The 26,138-nt window shown below is 36.4% G+C and overlaps 1 protein-coding gene across 2 annotated transcripts in view; it reads left to right on the top strand.

Annotated features, from left to right (window-relative positions):
- Nucleotides 1–26,138, top strand: part of ANOS1 (anosmin 1) — a 150,703-nt gene that overhangs the window by 106,258 nt on the left and 18,307 nt on the right. Inside the window, exons 7-10 of one of the 2 annotated variants that reach the window (XM_050909568.1) lie at nucleotides 4,930–5,132; nucleotides 7,929–8,076; nucleotides 13,576–13,728; nucleotides 23,773–23,782. In XM_050909568.1, the coding sequence (XP_050765525.1) occupies nucleotides 4,930–5,132; nucleotides 7,929–8,076; nucleotides 13,576–13,728; nucleotides 23,773–23,782 (514 nt within the window). The remainder of the gene's footprint in view (nucleotides 1–4,929; nucleotides 5,133–7,928; nucleotides 8,077–13,575; nucleotides 13,729–23,772; nucleotides 23,783–26,138) is intronic. The other variant, XM_050909558.1, reaches the window with a different exon arrangement.

The raw sequence follows: 26,138 nt of genomic DNA, 5'->3' as shown, positions 1-26,138 counted from the left end.
GGCAAAGCCAGTCCTCCTGCTTATGCCTTGGAATTGTTTAATGGTTGGAAACTTGTCTGTAGAGCAGCTTCAGCAGATTTTTAGAGTTGGAAGGTCTGATGTTTAAAAGATAGCAATGGGAGATCCATTTTAAGTCAGAAAAAAAAGTTCTGTAAAAAAGGGTTTAAATTAGAGTCAAACTTGCTGTCACTTTTGGAGCTCAGAATGAGAATTCCAGTTCCAATGTAATTATTTTCTTCTCTGACATATATTCCAAATAATTTACTGTTTTCATTACAGTTGCCACATTTAAAGCCAAAGTGGATGCATTGCAGCAGTGTATGATGTGATTCTTGTATATAGCTTGCCCATGCTGTTTCGTTGAGGTTGCAAAGTGCTTCCAGATCCTATTGACTGAAAGAATTCTGTAAAATGTAAATTGTCTATCACTATGTTTACAAATATGAGTGTGGGAAGATGTGCATTTTGAAATCGTGATGATGTGAGGGTTTTCTTTTTTTCTTTTATTTGCAGCAAGCAATCCTCCCTTTTGGGGACTGGAGACAGAGTTTTGCTTGTGAAGGCTAAGTAGCCAGCAAGACAAGAATTTAAGTCCTTTGAGTATACTCAAGCCAGATAAAATCCAGACAAATGCAGTACTTACTCCATGTGCTGGAACAGCAGCTTCAGCCTTGACCTAATGAAGCTATCATTTCTAGCAGAGAGAAGTGATTTACTTGTCAGGCTGCTGAGACCAGAATTTTTTCAGATTTGAGGACAGCTGTCTGTGCCAAATTCTAGTATATATATAATGACTTTTATTTTATTTGAGTTGTAGTATAAACTGCAAAGGAGAAGCTGCAACTAGCATCACTCTTTCTGCAAACCAAAGAATTTGATTTAACACTCAGATAAATCTGTGTATATAAAATTTCAGAACTTTACATTTGAAAAACTGGCAGTAGTTTCCATTCCAGTAATTTAATGTTCATGTATCTGAATTATACATGTGGGCAGTCAAAGGGATCACAGATATATGAAGACTAACAGTAGAATAGCTGTTAGCTTTATAGTCAGCAGAATGCCAGTTTAGCTTCATTGTCAGGTTAACAAACACTTTATGTATATAGGCTTTATAATCCAGTACCAGTTATTAGACCTTGAAATATTTCAGCACGAGTTGTACACTGCTTTTAATGTCTGCATAGACATAAGCATAATAGAGCACCTTGTAGAAGCATGACTTTTCCATTCAATAACGCAGTAGTGAAGGCTTAAAAAAACAGAAGAAAACAACTAATCTGTTACCTGGTAACTGGCAGGCACGCTTTATGGACGAGCATGCTCTTATACTTAACAGTTTTTGGGTTTTGGGTTTTTTTGGGGTTGGGTTTTTTTGAGGGGGGGCTTTGGAGAGGTCTGGGGCGGGGTTTGTTGGTCTTTTTTCATTTTTTGAGGGTGGGGTTTGGGTCGTTTGGGTTTTTTTCCTGTTATATAACAGAGATCACAATATCTTGCCTTGCTGCTATTCCTTCTCACCTGTTTGTTTTGCTGGTGAAACTCAATCCTTTCAAATGAAAGAAAAGATTAATATTCTTGGGTTTTTGGCTTACAAAATGATAGATCTGTCAGTTGTAATGGTGATGAGTGTCACAGAAATATATAGAAATAGATGAATAAATTATATAGTTGTATTGAAATACTTAATATGGAATGGATCCTCAGCTGGTATAAAATGCTCACTAAGTGGCTTCATATTTCAGGTAATACACTCCAGATCCAAGAAATATTTTACTGTTGTGTCTTTACAATCAGTCAGGGTTTTTTCAGATGATTAAATGCGAAACTGTAATAAATTAAGTTTGCTTCATCTTTGATATCTTACGTCTTTCTAGTTTATTATTTTCTCCAGCTAAGTCTACTGGTTTTAAAAAAGCTCTTCTAGAAAATGTGGCACTTTCAAATGTCTCGTCTTTTCGTGTCTGTCAACTGCAGATCTCCTTCCTTTCTGTCTTCTGTTGCTACCACCACCACCCTTCCTCCTGTTCAAAGGCGTTTTTGTGGATTACATTTGCGAGGCTTGCAAAAGAGAGACTTTGAAGAAAGGGGGCACTCAGGAAAATGTTTCTGCTATTGCTGTATTATTTCACATGTATATTCCCTTGAAGAGGGCGTTCTTTCTTTCCTTAACTGTAGATGTCCAATGATTTTTAATACAATGTTTACATTCTCCCATAGCAAAGGAGAAACACTACTAGGTTTTCTTTGAAATATGGATCAGTGTTTTGTCTGCTGACTGGACTGTTTCTAGTGAACCCAGAAGAAATGCTACTGATAAAGTAATGTTTTCAATAAACTGGGCAATTGTAAGAAGTACAAGATGAAGTGCTGCTGCTATAGAAGTCAGAAGAAATGATCTATTGGTTTCAGTATGCACATAGTTCTTCCTTACTGTTTTCTTTTTTCTGCTTATGTTACTGGGAAAAACAGAGATGTTTGAAGTTACCTTAAAAGAAAAACAAATTCCTGTGATTCTGAGACATATAAAAGCTCCATTCTGGTCGATCGCTAACTTTATACAAAGAAAATTACACACTATCTTGCATTCTTATGGGAACAGAAACATTTGAAAAGGAAGAAAGTAAATTTGGTCATTTGCTTTTAGACCTATGAAAAATTGGTGAATAGAACTTTTAAATATTTTTAATTATATAATACACTTTGTCCAGGAGAGCTATTTCATTTAACTTTTAGATTTTTTTTAATGACTCTCAGAGTCTTTTATAGATGCAGAATGAAGACAAACATGTTTTATGGTTAGAATTGTTTTTGCTTATATCTGAATATTTGTGCAGACATCTCTGAAACATTTTAATTCTATCCAATATGTTATGTATACATAATACATGATGCATCGTACTTCTGGGAGATAACCTGAATAATTCACCTACAGTAATATGATCATGTTGCACTTCAGGTTATAAATGTTTTATTGCCATAATACATTGTCATATAACATTAAAAACCCCTAACATTTTAAATCAGTGAAGACAAAAGATTTTGGATTTATGAATCATGATTCTGTTTATTGTACATAAATTTCATTTTATATCTACTTATTCTATTAAACTATAGAAGTAAGTGAAAAGTTGTGTTAGAGAACAGTACAAACCATTTAACTAAATTAATCTCTTAAATTTATCCCCTCCAATATAAATAGCTTTGTATACTTTAAGATGGAGTTGTTGGCTACTTCACAGGTAAGAAAATAAGTGTAAGGACAGTGCTTCTCCAAAGCCAGAAAAAAATAAAGGGAACTGGCTTGCAAGCTGATTAAAAAAATGAGTGAGACAAAATAAGGATTTATCATTATTTTGAAAATTAAGTTATATTTCCAGAATTCGTAAACTCAGGTATGCTTTGTAACTTTTATAGCCAAAAGTTAGGTTGAATTATATGTGTGAGGGAACAGGGGCATCCATTACTATTTAACTAAAATGGCATGTGTGAGGAAACAGGAGCATCCATTGTTATTTAACCAAGAGTCCTGTTAAATAACAGGAATAAGCCATTATTTCACATCTGCTGATCTTTAAAAAGGAAATGCTGTCTTTATTAATTCTGAATGTGTCAGTTTGCATGACCTAAACGACGGAATTTTTCAGTGAGACCGTTTGTCATAGGGATTATCTGATGAACTTAGTATGCCTGGAAAATTTATTTAACAGCTCATTTACCATTATAAAAAGATGCAGGTGAACCATGCAGTAAATGAATGCCTTGTGTCCCCTCTGCACACCTCCAGTTTTATTTCTGGCAAATAAGTGGTAGTTCATTTGGCTAAAAAGTTATATGGAAGTGGTCTTTTTGATCAGATTGTTTTTTCTTGGCTACAGGTTCATAATATTCCTTAATTACTATGAATTTCCTTTGTTCTGCCTGATATACTTTTAATTTTTTTTGAGTCACACTGTTGACTTTTACTTAAATTTTGTTTTTGCAGTTTCCTTATATTTTGTCACCAATGTTTGGCTACTGTGGGCATTTTAAAAAAAGTAGGAGTTAAAAAGTAGGATTAAAAAGTAGGCATTAGTAAATAGCAAATTGGACTTTCAGAAGCTCAGTTGCAAAATTTTCATTGATTCACATTACTCAGGGCCAGGATATTATATAGTAGGTCCACAAGGAGGACCTAACATTCAATATTGGAAAAGGTTCAATATTGGAACCTCTGACTGTCAGGTGTCCTTCTTGACTCTAGGGTCAGCACAGAGACAACTAAAGGAATAATATTTCAGTTGATATTGACCAGAAATTAAACCAGAATAGGGAAATAAGTCACAGGGGTAGCTAATTGCTTTTTGTTGTTCTAAAAAACCCCTGTAGACTTCTATGACATCATAATATATCATTACATCTTAATTACATTTATTCTAAGGAAGTGTTTATGTCCAGGGTGGTAGATATCAATACTAGAATTTTGAAGAAAGATTCAACATATAGAAACATAATTTTATCATCTGAGGATTGTCTGGCAACATCAAAAAAATATTCAGTGTTTCCACCATACAATTCTGTGGTGACTATACAAGGCCACTTGTAGAACACGAATGTTTTACACTCACTATGTATTTAAAGTAGTGAATGACAGAAGTAAAGCTGGTCATCTAGTACATTTTGATGAAGCTTCATGATATTTGTGAACTATCAACCACACAGAATAATGACAAAACTAGATGCTAACCCATAATTTTTATTTCAGTAGAGCTTGAATTTCTAGAATTTACAAGAAGCCATATCACTTATGGGAAATTTTTGCCTAAATTTTCTTCAGTGTATTGAGAGTGTTTAATCCAGCTTGTGTATGCCTGGTAAATACATAAGATGAAGATGATCTTTACCTTATTGAAGATGATCTTTACTTTAGACTCTTTTTCTTTTAAATTCCAGATCCGTCTGCTCCACCAGCTCCATCTAATATCAGAATTGCCAATATCAGTGCAAACAATGATGGGAGTGTAAACGTAATGATTACTTGGGATCTTCCAGAAGAGCCTGATATCCCAGTGCACCACTACAAAGTCTTCTGGAGCTGGACATATAGCAAATATGTAATCCCAGCTAAAAAAAAGAGAAGGAAGATTACCGATGGGGTAAGAAAGAAAATAGTAAATGAGACAGAAATATGGCTTATTTCTGGCACAAAATAGAGTGTAAGTATAAAATATGTGATAAATTGCAATGATTTCAGCAGCTGGTAAAGTAGTGGTCTTAATTTTTAATATCACCTACCCCATAGACAATTGTGATCTCTCAATTTCTGTCTTTCACTGAACTCAAGGAGAGAAGTAGACTTCTGCTTTAAAATGCAGGTAAATACTATAAGATTTTGCAGGAGAGATGAATAGAAAGTTAAATGCTGTTTGTCCTCTAAATTCAGGCTTATTTTATTAGTGCTTCTTAAAGATACAGTGCTTGTTTTATTTAAAAAGCCTAATATCATCTGTCACATTGTTCTTTCACTATGCAAATAAAACTTGTGACGCTGTCATGTAGAATAACCATTAAATAGTCAGTATAGGTCCAAGGAAAAAACAAACCCAAAACTCTTTAAATAAGCTGTTGTACCAAAGATCTGACATATTTCCATAGCAGCAAGTTCCTATGAGTTTCTTGAATGATGTATCAAACACGGCTTTACTGGAAAACTATCTGTTGTGATATCCTTAAGCGTATTGCATATTATTTTGAAGTAGTTAACAGAAATAGAAATCAATTACAGATAACAGGCTGAAATTAATTTTCAGTGCTCTTAATAAATGCATTGTGAGAATTTGGTTGCATGTCTATGTTAACACTGTGTTTTGGCTCTGGCTGCCCACTTGCACTGTGGTGAATGACAGCCAGAGTGTTATAGTTCCCTCTCTGTCCCTTAGTCACCAAACCCTGAGAGAAATAAAGGCGATGAAGGCTGTGTGCTGAGTTCATCTACAGCAGATTGGACACAGCAGAGGCGCCACCGTGGGAGCATGCTGGACCCATGCCTTCTCATGGGAACTGATGGGTGATCAGGGTCTGGAGGCTGCAGAGCCACCACCACCAGCTCTGTGCTGGGCAGGCAGGAAAAGGAAATTTCCCTGCAAACGTAGACAATATGGAGTAATTTCAGGGGCTGAGATAACTTGGTTCTTTGTTTCTGCTTCAGTTAAATACTTTTTTTTTTTAAATAAATATGCATAGAAAAGAAAGTTAGTTCTTTCTTATACTTTTAAAAAATCACTTTGGCAAGATAGGAGTAGGGTTGGACTGTGCTACGTAGAAAAGTTTGTGTTTCTCAGGAAAGCTGCCATTGGCTAGAGATCTTCATGGCAGAGGCTACAGCCTAAAGATACAGGGAAGCTTTCTCTCCACAAGCTGGTCCTTAAATCACAAAACCCAGAGAATTTTAAAATTGAGCTGGGTCCTTAATGTTGTTTTGGCACTTTGCGCAGGGTACCTCCTATGTATAAATAAGTTAAAACAGATCCAATATACAACATTACAGTAATTGGGGCCAAGTTCTGACCTAGAATATAGGGAAATCCAGAAGAGCCAAGGCATATTTTAGAGAAAAGGCAGGCTCTTAGAATACCTTTCATATTACTCCTGATTCATTGTACTTTTTCTTGTGTAGCATGTCATGAAACTGTACAGCAATGCCCATGAGATTCAGACTTCCCCCACAGGACACTCCTGAGCCTATTGCTAATCAATAGTCCTTTGAATATTTTAGCAACTCTTCTGTCTAAAAATTGAAACTGCAGAAATCTTAAAAAAAAAAAAAATTAAAGGTGGAAAAATCTTATTTTTTGAAGATCATTGAAGATTTCTTTTACCCAGTTTTTACCTTTAGATGTAGTCTAGTCCAAATAATTTTATAATGGTTTCCATATGAAATCATTCCAGGTAGACATTCAAATAATTTGACTACAGTATTAACACTGTTAATTGAGCATTATAGTCAATGTTATAAATATCTCAGCACAAAACAAGTAAAGGTAATTGATATGAAATGCTTTTGACAATCCCTGAAGTGTTAAATATGGCAGTACATGGTTATCTTTTTCACTCTGGATTGACTGTCAAACTTCAGAGGCACAAAGTATTCTAGTGAAAGCATGCACTAATGTCTTCTGTCTGTGATATGGGCTAGAAGGGCATTTTTATAAATACATTTTAAAAAATTTAGAAATGTAAGAATACTGACAAGCCTTGGCTCTTCTTTGCAATATCATGGGACTTGCCTTAATTTATGGATTATTGACCGGAGAATGATAATCCTACTCTGGTGTTTCCCCATTTAAGACATTTCCATGACAATGGAGACTGTATTTTTTCTTTTCTGTTTTCCATTCTATGGCGGAAAAGTGTTCTTACCAATGAGGGGGTATTTTTGGTTGTGGGTTTGGGTTTTTTTTTTTCATTTTTGTTTTCAACCGTTGAAACAAATAGAAGATATTGACAAATGTACTGAATGTTGGATTTTAGCTGTTTTCAGACTGACTGTCTCTAGAAAAGGTTTTCAATTGCTTTGCTAACACAGAAATTGGGGAATAAAAAGTTTAAATTTCTTTGGCTAAAATAATTTTGGCATAAGAAAAAAACTAGTTATATGTAAAAAAAATCCTTTAGTTTTGACCTAAACAATAGATGTCTGTATTTGCCAAGTAATTGCCAAAATTATATAAACATCAAGAAGCTTAGTATTTTAAAAATGACACAGAAAAACAGAGTCCAATAAAATATATTTTTTAAAGAAAGGAAATTTTACTCTGCTGAAATTTATACATGAGTTTTCTTTTCTAATTTCAAAAGAATAGTGTGCCTAAGATAACAGGCCTGCTTTTAATAAGGGCCTGTGTTTCAGTAATACTATAACTACTTTGTACATTTATTCTCCTCTATTATAGGCCCAAAATTATGTGGTCCTGGAGGGACTCCAACCCAACAGCAACTACAATGTAGAACTGCAGGCAGTAACACGTTGGGGTCAGATACGCCTAAAAAGTGCTAAGGTTTCTCTCCATTTTAGCACAACTCAGGACACCAGGAATAATAGTGAGTAATTGTATTCAACACCTGAATGCTTTATCTCTTGTTTATCTGGAATTTGAATGCTTTATATAATGATGTCTCAAAAATTTTTTTTTCTTAAAGCTTTCTGTTTCATATCATAGTGATCCTGTCTTGGTGAAGTTGAGTAACCTTTTAATGTTAATTTCTTATCTAAAAATCGGTGGCAGTTTTTGCCTAATTCTTTATCTTAGATGCTACTCACCTGAAATAAACAAATGCAACAAAAATGGAAGCATTTGCATGACTGTGGTGTTCATATTTTTTAAACGCAATACAGGTATAAATACTTAGTATATTTGTCAGTGGCTGGAATAAAAACATTTCTGTGTCTTTGTCTTAACTAGACAGTTTTAGCTTGCAATGCTTTTCAAAATCCTGACTATTTTGAGTAGTGCATTAATTCAGATTCTTGGACCACACAAATATGTGTCTACTATGAACTGATGTAAAACATCAACTCTTCTATTAGGGAATCTAAAATGTTCCATGCCTGACAAACAATGGATTCTCAAGGAAGTATTGCACACATAGAACCCGCATTCAAATTAGAATCTTGAGAACTGTAGATGTTGGGTTATTGCTTGTTAAGATCTTCTTTAAAACCTCATATGCTAAATAATATAATTGAAAAGCATATCTGAATCTGAAAGTAAACCATGATTCTTAGTCTTAGTTAAATGCTATTTGTGTAATTACAGTACAATACCAAGTTACTGCCTGTCCTGGGTTCGGCTGGGACAGAGTTAATTTTCTTCTTAGTAGCTGGTACAGTGCTGGGTTTTGGATTTAGTGTGAGAATAATGTTGATAACATGCTGATGGTTTAGTTGTTGCTAAGTAGTGCTTATGCTAAGCCAAGGATTTTTCAGTTTCCCATGCTCTGCCAGCAAGCAGGTGTGCAAGAAGCTGGGAGGGAGCAGAGCCGGGGCAGCTGACCTGAACTAGCCAAAGGGGCATTCCATACCATGGAACGTCATGCCCAGTATATAAACAGGGGGGAGTTGGCCAGGAGGGGCTGATCGCTGCTTGGGCATCGGTCAGTGGGTGGCGAGTAATTGCATTGTGCATCACTGGGGGTTTTTTTGGTTTTTTCTTTTCCTCTTCTTTTTTTTTGTTATATTCCTTTTCATTACTATTATTATTATTATTATATTTCATTATTATTATTGTTAGTATTATATTTTACTTTAGTTATTAAACCGTTCTTATCTCAACCCACGAGTTTTACCTTCTTTCCTGATTCTCTTCCCCATCCCACTGGGAGCTGGGGGCAGACTGAGAGAGCGGCTGCATGGTGCTTAGCTGCTGGCTGGGGTTAAACCACGACACTGTCCGAACTGCTGATGTGTCTCTGATTAACCAATACAGCAAAATTCTGATAATAAGAAGTTAAAGAATATAATTTTAAATATCTTGTCCTGACTCCATTTCATTTTCCATCCATTTACATTCATTTTTTTGAAGTACACTCAAAGTTTACACTTGTTGTCATTTTCATAACATAACTGTGATTACTCTCATCCTAACTAATCAATTGCTGTTGTTGCTGGACCCTTCTGCAAGCATATTCAGTTTGGATGTACATAAAATATTTTAAAGTAGTTAGCTATGACAGACCTTCATATCTACAGTTGCTTCCCATTTTAATGTACCGAGAAGATAAAATAGACCTAAAGATCCTTCTTTTTCCCATATTAAGCTCATTTTTACTACCTTTTTGGTCCATTTTAAGAGACAGCAGAGGGCCAGGATTTCATCTTTTCAATAAACTGAGTCTTTACTTTAAATCCATACCAGAATATGAGCTTGAATCTCCACAGTGTGTACGTAAGGCAAGTTTGGGTTAAATTCTCAGTGAAGCCCAATGTAAGTGAATATAAGAGTTCTGCCGTTTCCATACTGGCTCTCTTAGATTGTACCTGTGCTTTCTGTCGTCCCCTAGAAAAGTGACCTAGTTTGCAGGATTGTGCATGATATCGAAAGCTTCTTTGAGTTACCACATTTAGTTTTCCTTTCTTTTCTATACATACACAGGAGATGTAATGGAAGAAAAACTGCAGTGGGAACTGGGTGTTTAATTCCAGTACACTCAGCCACTGAGCTCAACTAGAAGCATATCATTGGTGTTTATGAGAGATGTTCTCATTTTGCTGAGTATTTTCCTAAGAATTTGTTGTTGGTTTTGCTTCTTTTTTTTTTCTTTTTTTTTTTTTTTCCTGCAAAGCACATTTTGCTAGATAAACAAGCAAAAATTTCTTTTTTTTTTTTTTTTTTAAGCCCCCCTGCCCCGGTCTTGTTGTCTCTTCTGATTAGAAGTTTCTGTGAAGTTCTGGATCTCAGTGCTATACTTTAAGGTGTTTAGTTTTCAGTCCAGTCATCTTGGCTGGCATTTCACCAGATTATGTCACAGCTCTGAGAAAGAACATGTAACTGAGTTTACTTTATATCAGGTCACAATAGAAGGCTGGTGCCTGGGTTTCACCTGAGGCTGAGCTGTGTCCTGGTAACTGGGATGAAATTCTAGGTGCCATTATACACACCTAGCTAAAGTGACATTGGGCAAACTGTTGAATTTCTTTCTCTCATTTTACTATAAGAATAGCTTTATAAACTTTCCCCTCTTGGGAGCAGGGATAATTAATCAACTGATGTTTGTCAGGCTTTATTGCTAGTCCTGACGTTAGGTCAGATCATCATAGTCTTTAAACACGATAGTAAATAAAGACTTTCTATAGAACAAAAACCCTCTAAACTGAAGCTGAGTAATTGAGATTGGACTGTGTCGGTTTTGGTACCGTTCTATACTTACTGTGAGAAACCCTTTTGCTAGTAGTGCTTTATCAAGTCTCCATGGTCTCACTAGTGATCTGTCTCTCATGGTCTATATCACCAATGGATTTGTGTTGGGAGAAGAAGATTTTTGTTTCACTTTTCCCTCTCCAAACCATTGTGGTTTTCAGAATCTGATGCAGATCACATCCGATTTATTACTTACAAATCCTCTACCAAATGGAGTTCATTTACCCTATGCCTCACATGTGACTTTGGTGGTTTCATCATTTTCTGTCCACTCCAGTGGCACCTCTTTCCTATCATCATCACAGCTAGATTTAAATTCCTTCCACGATTTTGCTTGGATAATCTGCCCTCTCCTTGATTCTTTTACTTCAGAAAACAGTCCCTCAGTAGTTTCTGTGAGAGCCTGCTATCTACCAATGTCTAATTAGTATAAACTTTCTAATGCCTTGTGCTTTATTTCACTTGACTGTGGTGACCTTTTTGGACCAAAAGGTTCACTAATTGTTGTATTGTTTTTTAAACCAGAGTAATACTATACTAAGAGCAATATTTTTGTTTTCTCATATAGTTCAAGTATTTGCCTGTTGTGTTCGAGTTATGAACATCCATTTAGTTAACGAGCAGTATTTTCTTTTTAACTGCAAATCAGTGCCTGCGAGAACTAAAACACATATTTGTTTTACAGTAGAGTACTCCAATAATAAGTTTACAGACAAATCTGAGCATCCTTTCTGTTAAAGCTGTGAAGTAAAGGATTTAGGATTCTTTGAGCCTAAACCACTGATATTACACATTTTAGTGGATAGAGCACTCTGCTAGAAGTGTATTTGGACCTTTTTGGGCATTTTTAAAAAATGGCTAAATTATAGCTTACATAGAAAAGCAAATAAAAACTACTCCTGGAGGAGATGCAAATTCATCTTCTGAATCTCACTGAAGTTTGTTAGGTATAGAGCCAGTCCTGCTTGAGGTACTTTTGAGAATACTCAGCAGCAGATGGAGAAATATGAAAAAGAAAAAAAAAATGCCTGAAATATTATCTAGGACATGACATTCACGCCCCCTCTTTATTTGGGGACTCCCATGGCCGCTGGGAAGTAGTTCCAGAAGCAACATGCCAATTTTGCTGAAGTCCCACTGTCAGTTGCTCTGCTCTCTGTGGAATTAAGCACTGTTTTTTTAGGTGTCTGTTCCTATTGTCAGAATAGAGAGTAGTCCATAACCCGCTGAAGTAATTTAGTCCTACAGACCTCTGTGAGCTTTGACCCTGGCCCTCTGGCGTTATATTTCCCCACACTCAGAAATACGTTGCCTCACTATGTTTGTATGCTTCACTTCTGGGAAATGCAGCAAGACTCTCTCTCTTGATCTTTATATAGAAATATTCTAAATTGGTGTCCTGGTTTTTCTGGAAGTGGAGCAGACAGAGAACAGCAAAGCAGAGGTTTAGTAAAATTAAAATACTTTAAGTTGAGGTATACCTAATAGATTTAAGTTTGTACTTCTCTCTATCACTTTTTTATTTCCTTTCAGGTAGTATAAACATTATGGTTACCTTGAGAAAGAATTTGCTTAAGTTTGGTAGTTTTACTTTAATTTAAAACAAGCAAAGAAAATGTAAAATTGAATCAGATTAAGCAAAGGATTGACCAAGTAAAATGTGGCCAAAAAGCAAGTGGGTTTCAGCTGAAGCTACATGTAGGGCACAATGTTCAAGTTTACATGTTACTCATGGTAATTATTGAAACCTGAGTCTTTCCCTCTTTCTCTCAAGTATGTAGTTAATAATTTGCCACTTCCTAATTATTAGAATCTTTACTTTTCATTTAGGTGTATTATTGAATTAAATGCAACTTTTTTGTTAATCTGATGCAAATACTGTCCTCTTAATCAGAACTGATATATTTGCAAGTGTGCAATGAAAATGCAGTTTGAATCAGCATTGCTGCCTTTTCAACTGAAAATATCTAGAAATACTGTCAACCCTGCTAAATGTTGATGAACTGTTGCCAAACGAAATGCTTGATGAGGGACATCCCGTTACCATTGCTTCTTGGAAGCTAGGCAGATAACACCAAGGGAATTGCTCAAAGTTAATTCTGCTCTTACAATGTTTTCCTAAGCATTCACTGTTCACTGTTGGAAACAGGAAAGTGGGCAAGAAAGATCTTTAATCTGACCAGAGTGTTCTTATATAGCATACCAAACACTATATTTACTTTGATGTAATAACCACACGTGGCACTCTGTGGGTTACACTCAATGCCGTCCTTGGGTTTTGTGTATATTCAAACACTGCACAAATATAAAGACCATGAATGATTATACAGAACTACTGCTGGATACTCTGCCTGTTTAAAAAGTCCATGTATTAACATTTCTTGTTCTTGGGGATATAAATACACTCCCTTTCCTTATTCTGTTGAAAATTTACAGAGCATTTTCATATTAAAATATATTTGTCTTTTTCTCTCTCCAATTTTTTTTTTTTTGACTGAATTTCAAACAAATAATATGCTTTTCAATCATTATGGACAGTTTGTTCTTTATATTAATTTCGTTTAGGTAAGATACTGAAATAGATAATTTGGATTAAAGATAGTATTATTTTCTGAATTTCAGCACTGTTAACATAGTCATTATACTGTACTTAAATAATTACTGATTGTTCTATGTGTTGCAGAGGAACAGACATCTGCTAGTGGGAAACCCCAGAAAGGACTGGTAGATTCTTACCCAACATTTCAAAGAAGAAAAACCACTCGTTTTCTTAAAATTGGAACTCCTTTCTATCAGGAAAATCAACTTCAGGTCAAAGTCTACTGGAAGAAGACAGGTTTGTCAAATTTTTATTTTGCTATTTTTTCTAAGGAGGAACTCTCATTAACTGCCTCAGAGTTGCAGAACATTGATATAATATAATGAACCTTGCACAATCATTCAAAGTTAAATCCTACACTCCTCCTTCCTTGGCTTCACCTTCACGTTAGAGCGAAACATTGCCTCTCCTCTTCGTGTTATGGATGTGTAAGTGTCTGGCAAAGGGAAATGATGTGAATCAGCTGTCCAAAAATTACAGTCAGTCATGTTGGGACACTGAATCTTCCCAGTGCTGAGGTAATTTTTAGTTTGGTGGAAATTGCTTCTGTAAAGTTTTAAATAGGGAAGCAGAATTTGGCCTTATGTTCAACAGAGCTTTTGTGGCTATGAATGTTGTCTCCCTGGAGTGTGGTCAGAGGGTCTCAAGCACATGCAGTTCCCAGGCGGATTTTCTGTTGATGCCACTGCTGTATCGCTTGTTGGACTTTGTCAGTTGAGAAATGAGTCAAGAAATGAATGTATATCGAAATCACGCAGTGGTGTCACAAAAACTAAACTGTAGTTTGAACCACAAAATTTAGAGTTGTACTGGCTCATGTTAAGGTCACAATCGGCTTTATGCCAAACTTTATCAGTCACCTTGAATTAGAACAGTATAAATAGTTGGCCACAACCACTGGAAAAATCCTTAAGTTGGTTTTCTGCTAGGCTGCATGCATCATTTTGTTTTTCAGAAAAATCTAAAAACAATTTTACGTTTAAGTCTTCCAGTCTAAAGGAAAATGCCATAAATTTTAAGTGTCTGATCAAATTCAGAAATCAAAAAAGGGATTTTTCTTTCTTGCCCTCTAGGATCATATAGGTCATTACACATTGCTTCAGCTTTGCCATAATAGGTTCATATGCTGTTATTTGAAAATGTACTGACACTGTTAGTGTTTTAACTTGCAGCAATCTACATGTGTAGCAGTAGCATATGTATCAAATCCATTCAATTTTTTTGTTTGAAATAAAGGGCTACAAAATGGATAATCACCTTTTCTTCTGGAATTTTTCAAAGAATTTTAGAAATATTTAAGTTCTTTTGGGTGTAGGTGTATGCAGCACCACCCTGAACAAGGAAAGGCTATATAACCATTCAATTATGCTATGTAACTTAAGAATATGTCACAGTGGATGGTGTGGATTGTGAGAGGTACCTTTTGCTTCTTAAAAAGTGCCTGCCTGTTTGAATGGTTACATTTCTAGCCCTGCTATATCAAATACTTTCGAATCAAATGCTTCTTCCTCCATAAAATCTGCAAGCTTTGGCTCAGCCTGACTACATACACATTTTAAATGTTTGTCCGTATCTTGGCTATGCTAGTTTTCTTTTTTCTAGCTTTCCCCATTATATTTCATTTTTGCCTAACTTCATGGAAAGCTGGAATAATTTAAAGTTTAAAGAAAAGTTGAGGCATTTTTAATTGTGAATACTAAGTTTACTGAACAATATACTTTTGGTCATCCAAAGTGAGATTTATATACTCTGAACTTGGGACTGATCACCTTAAGCTTTAGCCTTCTGGAAGTGAGATGTCAACTCGTTGCCCAAGCTCCTTTTATAGGCAAAAAAGAAAAGCAGGTGACTTCTGAAGCAATTCATCCCACACAGCAGCTGAATCATTCTCTGGAGATGCCTTTCTTCCTTAGTGAGTACAGAAGGGAGCCTAGACAACTCATTTGTAGAAGGCTTAGAGATGCCTAACATCTCTGTGAGCTGAGGTTCAATTCTGAGCAGTTTGAACTGAAAAAATTGAGGGACAAGATTCAAAGATAAGGAGACTGTGATGTCTCCCACAGGTGTAAGGCTGGGTTGTGCAACTCACAGTCCACAGGCAAGATTCAGCCCAGTGGAACAATTGATCCAGCTGCAGCTCTTTTCTTACCAGCCTGTTTCCAGAACAAAGATTATGTGTCCTGTGACCAAAATGCCAGCACCCCTAATTAAATTCACCTTACAAGTATTTTTCCAAGTTCACTGTTATAGTTAATGGAGGAAAAATCATGACCAGTACAGCAATATTCATCTTGTTCCAAAGTAGATATCTTGAACTAGGTGTCCACTAATTATAATGGTAACTTGGATATCGAGCTCATAAGTAAATGTTACACCGTAGTTACTTAAATGTTGACATCTAAATCTGGAGAGGAATCCCACACTGTTACATGCCTGGAAGTAATATTTGTAGTAAAAGTTATAAATGCTTATAAAAAGAAATAAGGTAGTCGGCATTCTCATAGTGGCTGAGAAAAGAGGTTATTAAGATTAAATGAAGTCAGGGAATATTTTATAGCTTGGAAATAACAGTGTTTGGAAGTGGTATAATCTCCACAATTGGAGATCTTCAAAGATGGACATGGCACAGATCTGTTAGAAATGACATGGATTTACATACTGTCACCTTGTGCCAGGGATGGACCAGTTGAGTTCCTGAGTTGCTGACTGTAGAGCTGACTCATCTTGTATGAATTTGTGTACATCCAGTTATATAAGGGGGACACCCAGAGGTCCATCTTGGTCACGTTGTGGGAGCAAGCTCTGTCACATGCATGAGGGTGTTTAGGTATATGCCCCAGCCATGCAGTGGAAGTTGCCTTCATTTTTCTCACATAACGAACAGTGATAGCAAAGGTGCGTGAAGAGGGGCAGAATATGACAGTTTGTCACACTTACTTTTTTCTTTTCTTTTTTAAAAAGAAAATATCTGTGTTCTGAGTGACAGCATATGCAGGAACTCAGCAGGAGCCATTGCCTCATGTGGAACTGAAATATAGCCAGTTACCTGCTCCTGAGAAGCTAGCAGCTTCTATAAGCTCTTACAGGAGTTTGGAGGTTATGTAGTACTGGATGAGGTACTGACTATAAATTTACTAGTGACAAGTTACTGCAGAGCAAGTCTTTTTCACCGTGCAAGGAACACAGCAGGAGAAGCATATTGGCTGTGTCTTGTCTTTATGAAAGACAGCAGTTACTGGAGCCAGCTGCGTTGGGAACTGTACCCACATATCTTTCTCCTTTATGAACTGCACTGTCTCAAGTCGTGTTTAGGGAGTTGTAGGAGGTAGAAGAGTGCAGCAACTGTAATAGGAAATACTGAGAGAGAACTTACCTCAGCCTACTCTATGGCCTAGTGTCTAGGCTATTTTCATTGCAGATAGGCAATCAGAGTTCAAATCCTTCCTGACAAGGAATTGACCTCTGTGTCTTTTACGTGGTGGGTGAAAACAGGAGTCCCTGTTGATTGCTCTAATGTTCTCATCATTTTGTAGTTTGCTATTAAAAACAACACTTTTTTTGGTACAGGAACACAGCCATTCTATAGTCCTAAATTAGGATGTGTGACTTTAAAACAAATAAAAATTAAGAAAATATAATGAAACCATGTGAAATAAGTATATTGATAATGGTAAGAGTTCCCATGACATAAAAAGTAGTTCAAGAAATACGAGTCTCAAGCTTGATTATGTTGGACAATTGTAAATTAAGCAAAATTTCAATTGGTTGTAGCAATCTTTGCTTTGTCTGGTTTGATTTTCAAGTTTTTTTGTACTTTCTGTGATGGACTTCATGGTCCTAACAAGAGATAGTTGCAGTGGTGATGAAATAAATATGTTATTTAGATTTTGGATCTTTTCAAGATGAAGACATTTAAACCAGTATGATATGTTGATGTAGAATGTCTTTTAGCTGTAGTGAAAACTTTAACAACTACTAAAACAGCAGTCTTTCACTTTGTAAGAATGTTACTAATTTTCTATGGTAATAGCTGCTCAGAAATTTTTGTTGTATTCCTGAATTCAGTGGCCCTACCATTCTACTTAGACCTGAGTTTATTTATTTATTTTTTTAATTCTGTCCAAAACTGAGATGGCTCTATAGAAGAGTTTTGTACTGCCTCCCAACACTGTAGCATCACAGCACACCACAGATTACAGAAACAAACAGAAGGAAAGACTTGTGTGGATTTCTTGCAGTCTCAGACCACTTAAGAAACACAAACGCGTTCCTAAGGTTGTTTTAGATTATTACTTTACTTTCATTGGTCCCTTTGTTAGCTGAGAAATTGTTTTGCTTTTGAATTTGAACCATTTTACTCTCTCTAAAAAGGTCAAAATAGAGTTGGAAGGGACCTCTGGAGGTCAGCTGGTCCAACCATCTGCTCAAAGAGAACTCTGAAGTTAAATCAAATTGTTCAGTCCTATCTGTAAGGCCCTATAACAGATGTTGTTATTGTTTTCTGAATGACAGGGAATTTGTCCTTTATGAATATCAGGGTGCAGAGGCCACCTAGCAGTTTATTGCAATGTACCTTAGGATTTCCAGAATTTACAGTGATGTCTCTTGACATTCAAAGATAGTTCTTCCATTACTGCAAAGAAGATGTATTCCTCAGTGTCATTTGCAGATGTGCCTCTAGGAAGCTGGTGAAAGACCACAATGATGACATCAGGGCTGAAGCTCTTGGTTTTGTATCATCCCTCTGGATAGAATTCATCAGACCTCTATCCTGTGCAACAACTGCAATAGAGGGGGTGTTGCAAACTATTACTGAACTGGCTTTATTATACAGTAAAGAAGTGATTGCTTATCAGTATTCAGAAACTGAACACAGTGTTTGAGTTAAAGTCTGAGTAAGCGGATGGAAGATCCTATTTCCATATACATGCATCATAATGTGCCACAGTTTGGTAGCGGGAAAGACTTATCTAGGCCTGTTCTTCAAGTGTCATTTCTTAAGTCCCATTAGCTTCAGTAAGCATGAGGCATGAATGGAATGTAGGATCTGGACTTTACATTAAAATAAATCTCTTTCTGAAATAATCTTTCAGTTTGAATGCTTCGGTATGATGGCAATAATAACTTTACTTCAGGATGTATGCTAGCAAAAATAACTCCACACTTCAAGCAGTACAAGGTGCTTAGCAAATGCACATAATTTTGCTAGACAGAGTCATCACAAAAGCATATTGCAATTATATGAATACAATGGCTTCTTTCTGAAAGAAGAAAATGTCTTTCACTAGTTGCCTCTGACTTAGGCCTGGGATTAGAGAAACACAGTACATTCCTTAAACTGCATGAATCCCACTTTTGTAAATGAAAAGAACAACTTACTTGTGGCCAGATTTTTTGGCCATCTCGACTGTGTGAAATTAGAAATTATGTGCTATTTATGTCAAATAGTGGAATCAAATCACTTTAACTCCTTGGTGCTGGAGTCACAGAGTACCATCCATTACCAAGAATGGATGCACTCTGAACACCCTACGTAAAAGGATTAGCTACTTAGGATAATTAAGATTCTCCGTATCAGTAATCAAGACTGAAAGTGTGAAAATAAAAAGATCCTTATGTTTCCTCTGTTGCTTAGTGGTTTGGCAACTGGAGAGTTGAGGTTTTGGACTTCAACTGAAAAGCCTTCAAGTTCCTGCAAATCTGTGTATGAAAACAAGATATTTCACATTGACAGAAGGAAAAAAAAAAATATTCTTTATGAACTCACTGCCTCAATTCTCATCACTTGCTGCAATAATTATAATACATGAGAATATTAAAATGTAATTTAGTATGATGATTTCTTTCCAAAGCAACATGTCACGATAATATTTTCTAAACCATTACTCTACCTTCACTACTGTTTTCTTAGTGCCTGTTATTTGAGTATAATGTAACTCTCCTTGCTCAGGTAAAGCTTTAGTTTCCTTCACTTTTCTTTGAATGAAGTCTATGTGCATTTATGTCCCCCCGTTTAAATTAAACATTTAAAGTACTTCTAGATATTTAAAATCAATATGTCTGCCCTTTGGTTTTGCTTAAAAAGACAAATATTTAAAATGCATTAAGACTTGGCTTCAGGCTTCTTTCTTTCTGTTTCTGGTAAATGCTAAAGCAGAAAAAAAAAAGAACACTTAGGGCAGGAAGAGGCAAAGAATCCTCCATTGTCTGATAAATCAACCAAACAAGAATAATGAATTAAATTACAGGGAAGAATAAAATGCAAGGCGAGGCAAAGCAAACAGAAAGCTGCCATGAATGCTTTTAAAACCAGATCTTAGGAAAACAAAATTAACTTTCACTCAGTTCAGGGAGATAAATGAAGTGACTGTATGTGCTGACTCTTAGTTTGCAATAAGGTATTTCATATGGCAGGTTTAAAATAATTGAAAGCTTTTCCCATGTTATCCAATGGTCCTTTCTCACGGAACTAGAGCTGTTGAAGCTCATGAAACCCTTCAATGCCAGTTGGAGTTTCTAGCTGTTATTGTAAAGAATTCAGCAGTAGTTGCTTAACGCTAATGAATTATTTACTTTGGTACTAACTGTTGCACTAGGAAGATAAGTGTTTGAGCAGCTGGCCATTTTCTGATTATCGATATTTAAGGAGTAAAATATTTCTACTTGAAGGTATCACTATGGTGCAGATGGTTCTTTCAACAAGACCTCGCTGTTAATTATAGTGAAGTATACACCAATGTACTGCCCTCATACTTCCATGTGAATACAGAGACATTGGCTCAGCAGAGGCTGATTGTGTGGGTACGCATAATGTGCATTTGTATTTAGGGATTTACTTAGTAAAGCTGGCCCCAAGCACAGGAATCTTCGACTAGCTCACCTCTTTAGAAATTCAGCAGTAGACATTGCATAATTTGCTTTTCCACATGTGCTACAGCTGACTCAGATGCCTGTATCCTCTGGGCTTCCCCAGCATCCTGCCTGGGGAAGCAGGTAATGCTGTCAGCTTTAACTGTCATGGGAAATTGTTCCAGAGTTAAAAGACTATCCTGTCAGAAGTATCCTCTGTGTGATTCCTACTCCTCCCTAACTTTGTCTTACATAGGCCTAATGTAGTTCCAGGAAGAATCTCTTTGCCTTTTTGCTGCCTGGAGAGAATGAAAAGGGGAGCATCTGACCATCTCCAGTCACATTTGTTGTACTTTATAAACTGACTACAGGACTTGGACTGTTTGGCTTGCATTGGATTATGTCCAAAAGTGAGGTGCTAACAATACTTAAAATGTTGCTGGTGGGAGTCATGAAAAACATCAACAACAAATAATACAATTTGGTAGAGCAGATAGTGTGCAACTTCTCAGATAGTATGCAATTGATTAGTGGGACAAATAATAAAGTTTTAAAATCCCATTTACAATAGTGGCAACTCAGTGGCATCTCCCCTGCAAATGGGACGATATTGGGGAGTCTTTTCAAGGGCACAGTTTACTGCATTTCTTCATGTTTCCACAGGCACAACAGAAAACCATTACTGGTTGCCTTTCACTTGCTTCCAAACCTCCATACCTTTCAGGGTAGGTGGTTAAAGCTCTTGGTATGAGAGACTTAGGGGCAAGTCTGTCCAATGATTAGTCGCAGGAATGTAATTGGAACTGATTCAAAGTCTGCGATGAAATCAAATATCACAAGCCAAACCAGAACTGCCCTCTGTGGTCCCAGAGCTCAGACAGCACAGAAGACTGATTTTGCCTAACAGGCACCCACTGATGTCTGCTGAAGGCAGATTGTGGCTGTACTGAACTGGTTTGCTCCAGAACATTCATCAAACTAGTTCTAACACTTTGTATGGTTGAGTCACTTACTGCTTCATTTTAAAATTTACATACTCTATGCTGTTCACAAGCCCTCAGTATGACCTGAATCATACTCCAGAACACCTTTAGTAATTGTGAAAGTGTATTTAATTTGACTTAATTTATACATTTAAAAGAAGTCTTCTTTTTATTCTTAAACTTAATAACTGAATACAAATTTAAGCTTGATTTCTTTTGAACTTACATTAAAAGATCAAATAGAAATGTAATTGCAAATTACCTGGTCCATGAGTGCAATCCAAAGATAGACCATCATTATGTGGGATGAGTACCTGCAGTCAGACTGGAGATACACATTCAATATTGCATTGCGAAATCATTTATCAAGACTTAACTCACTTCAAGACATTGAAAGAATTAACTGGCCAACTAATAAATAAACTCTTACCTGATTTTTAATTCTTCAGGAAAAAAATATGTTTTCAAAACCAGCATCTTTATGTTCCTTCAATAATATCTGTCTACCCAGTACGCAATTTTTTACATTTCTTATTACTTCTAGAGTATTACCACAACCTATAACGTTAATTATTTTAACAACAAATACAGAACTTTATATATATGCATATATATATATAGTGTCACTAAGACTGTCAATGACAATGTCTGTTGTTAGGCAGTCTGAATAACTGAGGGATAAAATGGCAAGTTTTTTACCATCCAGTTCTTCCCCTCCTTTCCCCAAACTGTATCACTAGGTCACATTCAGTCAAAGCTTTATCTTATATGCTTACACTATCATACCTGGAGCGATCCTACCATTCCTACTGTGAGTAAAAAGATACTGAGGTACTGCAGTTTAGCAAGATACCTTTCATCAGCTATGGGGTAATAACTGCTCATGAGTTCTCTCTTAGCCTCCCTACGGTCTGAAGTAAAATATTTAGCTTATGATCCAGGGGAGGTTAAACTATCAGCAGGGAGTCATCATGCTCATGGTGAAGGTGGTTTAAGCTAACGAGTGTCCTCTTGTAAACTGGGTCAGTTTTCCTCCACGTGCCTTTTTTTAACCTGTATTGTTTAATTAGCCTAGTTTATAAGGTGGCCATAAAACCAGTAGCATAAACACTACAGATAGGGAAGGAAACTGGACTACTTGAATGAGTAGCTAGAGTTGGAGGGAAAGACACCAAAGAAGGGTATCTGACACTGAAATTATAATCTAAATTTAAAGATGTCACATGTATGCAGCTCATGAATAATGAGTTCTTGAACAGCAGTTGCTTTTACTCCTGTGACCATATACTAAATATAAAGAGATCCATAGTAGTCTAGACTAAAGGTCCATCCCAACAGGTATTCTGTTCTTGTCAGTGACCAAAAGCAAATCGAAAGGAACGTAAGAATAGGGCGAGCATGTAATGATACTTCTGCAGATTATTGTCCTAGCTTCAGACAACTTCTAGTTCATGGGATTTCCTGAACCCAATGTGATTGTATTGTGTTTATTCACTTTTGATGCATTTCTCTTCAATGATAATATCCAGTGTCCCATCAGGGTCACATAAATTTGGGGCATCTGAAACATCCTGGGTTATGGAGTTTCAGAGTTTTAAGTGCTTGTTCTATGAAGAACCACATTTTTTTATTTGTTTTGAAGCCACTTCTTCTAGCTTCATTTGAATACTAATTCTTACATTGGAGACACAGAAAACAGTCAAGCTCTGTTCACCCTGTCTGTACGCACATGATTTTGTGGATATTTAACCCGGTTTTGTTCTGTTCTTTTTCTCGTAGACTCAGTAGTCTTAAACTGCAGATTTAGAAACTGCATATTAATGCCATTAACTTTATGAATAACAGTTCAGCAGAGCAACATCCTGATATGGCGTGCCATGATGCATACCATGAAAGTCCAGTTTTGGAACTTGATGGAGCATTGTACATGCATGCAAACCCACCCGTACGGCTTTTGCGTAGGGTATGAGAGAGAAGGGAGTAGCAGGTGCACCTCTGCATCTCCTCCCACTGTGGAGTTAGGGGTAAGCTGGGTCTGTACCTTGACTCTGGAATTGAGAAGGACTCCCAGATTACCTACCCTCAGTATAGCCTCCCCACCTAAATTAATGTCCAGGTTTGTCAAAGTTACACAGAAGTTAATGATAGAGTACCTGGTGACATTTTCAATAGATGTATAACAATAGTGAGCCTTGGACTTGTTTGTTTGGGTTTTTTTTTTTTCATTAAATTCAGGTTTTGGATGCTTAGATACCTTTGAAAATCTGGCTATGAGGGAGTAATGTAGGAAGCTTCTGTTCAGGCTACAAGCAGCTATTGTGAGACTTGGAGCTTACAAGAGGCAGATTTCCTTGTAATAGAAAACCAGAATGAGATACTGTTGAACTCACTTTGTATAGGATGTTGTGTGTGGGAAAAGGAGTGAGGGTAGAGGTAATCCGGCTTAGAGATGATCCCAAGCTTAAATCTCTCAATATAAACATCTTTAAACCTTGAGGCTTCCTAGGTCTAGATATGGACACAAATACTGTGGCTCAGGCCTGTCTTTAAATTACACACTTATTGTCAATATCATTTTTGGAAAGGCTTATCGTTGTATTATACAAAGAATGTGTTCTATAGAAAGAAAGTTTGTTTTAAATGGCATAATGTGAGAAACAAAATCTTTGTAATTTAATCAATACTGCTTATATTCCATGTGAGAGCAGGCAACAGTATAGTTTGCCTTGTTAGGAATTGTTTATTGAATGAAGTTTAAATGTCAGCTGAGGGTTTTGATGTTTATTTTAATCATACTGCTTGAATGGGTGATTATTAAAAAGTTCTTTTTCTCAGAGGTGTCATGAATACCATGAATTTCATAACCAAACATTTGACACTTTGGATTTTTTTTTCTTTTTTTATACCACCCAGTGAATCAATGCATAGGCAGCTAAAGAGCCAGAGCTGTTTTCATTTCATTTTTTTAAGAAAACTTACCTAAGATGCCTGAGACAGAACACATCAACAACGTAGTTTTTACAGGGAAAAGAGGAGTGCAGAGAGGCTCGCCATGCATTAACACATCAATGCAGCATTTTATTATTAGTTGAAGGTAAATTGTGGTTACCTATGTGTCCTAAGACTGCATTTGCTAAACTACCGTAAGTAAAATAACACTTGTTATTCTGTCATTATTTCTTGTCCCATCATTAGCTTCAGATTGCAAATGTTGGCAAGAAACGCCATGATTCAGAGAGGCATAGAACGGCTCGTGAACCAATACGTGAAGAAATAAATGTTATGATCAAGTACTGACTGAGATCATGTTTTGCTTCTCTGTAGTACACTGAAGTGTTCCTTCCCAAACTGTTCTTCAGTCATGCTGTTATTATAATGCAATAAATACCATGTGGATCACTTTATACTAATCGTGTCTTCAAAACGGAAGCAACTAGTAGTAAATAACACTGCTTCATTTATTCACTTGGATTTTGCCCATATTTAAGCCTTCCCTGCATATTTTTCAGGACCTCTCCAGCAACTGAGTTTTAGCAGAAAAAGTGTTTATGGAAACTTGCATGTTGTAGAACTCTGTGTTGACATGGAGAAGAATGGTGGCCTGATAAACAGATGAACACAAGCCTGAGAGAGCAGAAGCCACTTCATTATATTCTATCAGCTCAACTATTTGCATAATAGTTCTTGGTGTGGAAATACAGGCAGGTTATGCTGCGAGCACTGCTTATCCTTCTGCCAGAATGGTGGGTTGGAAGCAGTGCTGTGTTGTATTAGATCCACAGTTGTAAAGGTCTATCAGGGGTTGCATACTGGGAAAAGATAGAGCAGGAACTTCTTCAGGAAGCCTTTGACTTGTACACATCTTTGGGCACTTCAGAGATGATAAAATGTTTTTCTTTATGCAAGGCATCATAAATTTCACCATTTGCCATTGTTACTTTTACATTCACCATAGCACAGCTTCACCATTCAATACAATGAGATAAATAATTTTTGTCCTGGATGGTGTGTTGTTTGACTTTTTATTTATTTAGATTTATACAGAGCTCCCCAAAATCATACTATAACTTTGCCATAGAAACAGTTAATCAAGCTTGTAGATACTGAGGCATGCACTTCACGTGCCCTGAGCAGATTCTGCCCTGTGCTGTGATATTAAATATAAAATATTTACCCCTTGCTATAGGCTATTTTTAGAGCGGTAATGCTGCAAGACACATGATCCTGAAAGGAAATTACGTAATTTTGCTATATTTCCTTCTTCCTATTAGTCTAAGACAGTCAAAGACATGTTCAAGACCGTCTTTTAACTATAGTTTGTATGGTCATTAGTGTCTTGATCTTGGTGGGTACTAAACTTTCTGGCCTGATCCATTAGCTACTCTTAACGACTGAAGTCAACACGACTGTTCATATGCTTAAGTGCTTTGTTGAATAAGGGCCAGAGTGCTCAGAAGCTTGTAAGATCAACCCCCCAGTATGAGAAGAAAAACAAAAACCATGTGGCCAATCACAAATAATCATTGCAGTTTGCTGTATGAACTATCAGATTTAACAATATCTAATAAATCCAAAGGTTTAGCTACATGCAGAACAAATTCTTTCAGTAATTTTCTTTCTGAATAGCCTCACAGGAATTTCAGTCTCCATATATGGCATTCTGTTTGAAGAAAGGTTAGGTTTGAATGAAGACAGCAGGTTTACATATGGCTAATTATCTTCCAAACTTTGATAACAACTCCTTTTGACATACAGTTATCATATTAATTATATGTATATATTTTGGAGGGAGTCAGTTTGCTGAGGTAACTTGAC

Source organism: Gymnogyps californianus, chromosome 1 (genome assembly GCF_018139145.2).
Source record: "Gymnogyps californianus isolate 813 chromosome 1, ASM1813914v2, whole genome shotgun sequence".
NCBI lineage: Eukaryota > Metazoa > Chordata > Aves > Accipitriformes > Cathartidae > Gymnogyps > Gymnogyps californianus.
Note: the sequence above shows the minus strand (reverse complement) of the source record. Positions and strands in the feature narration are given on the sequence as shown.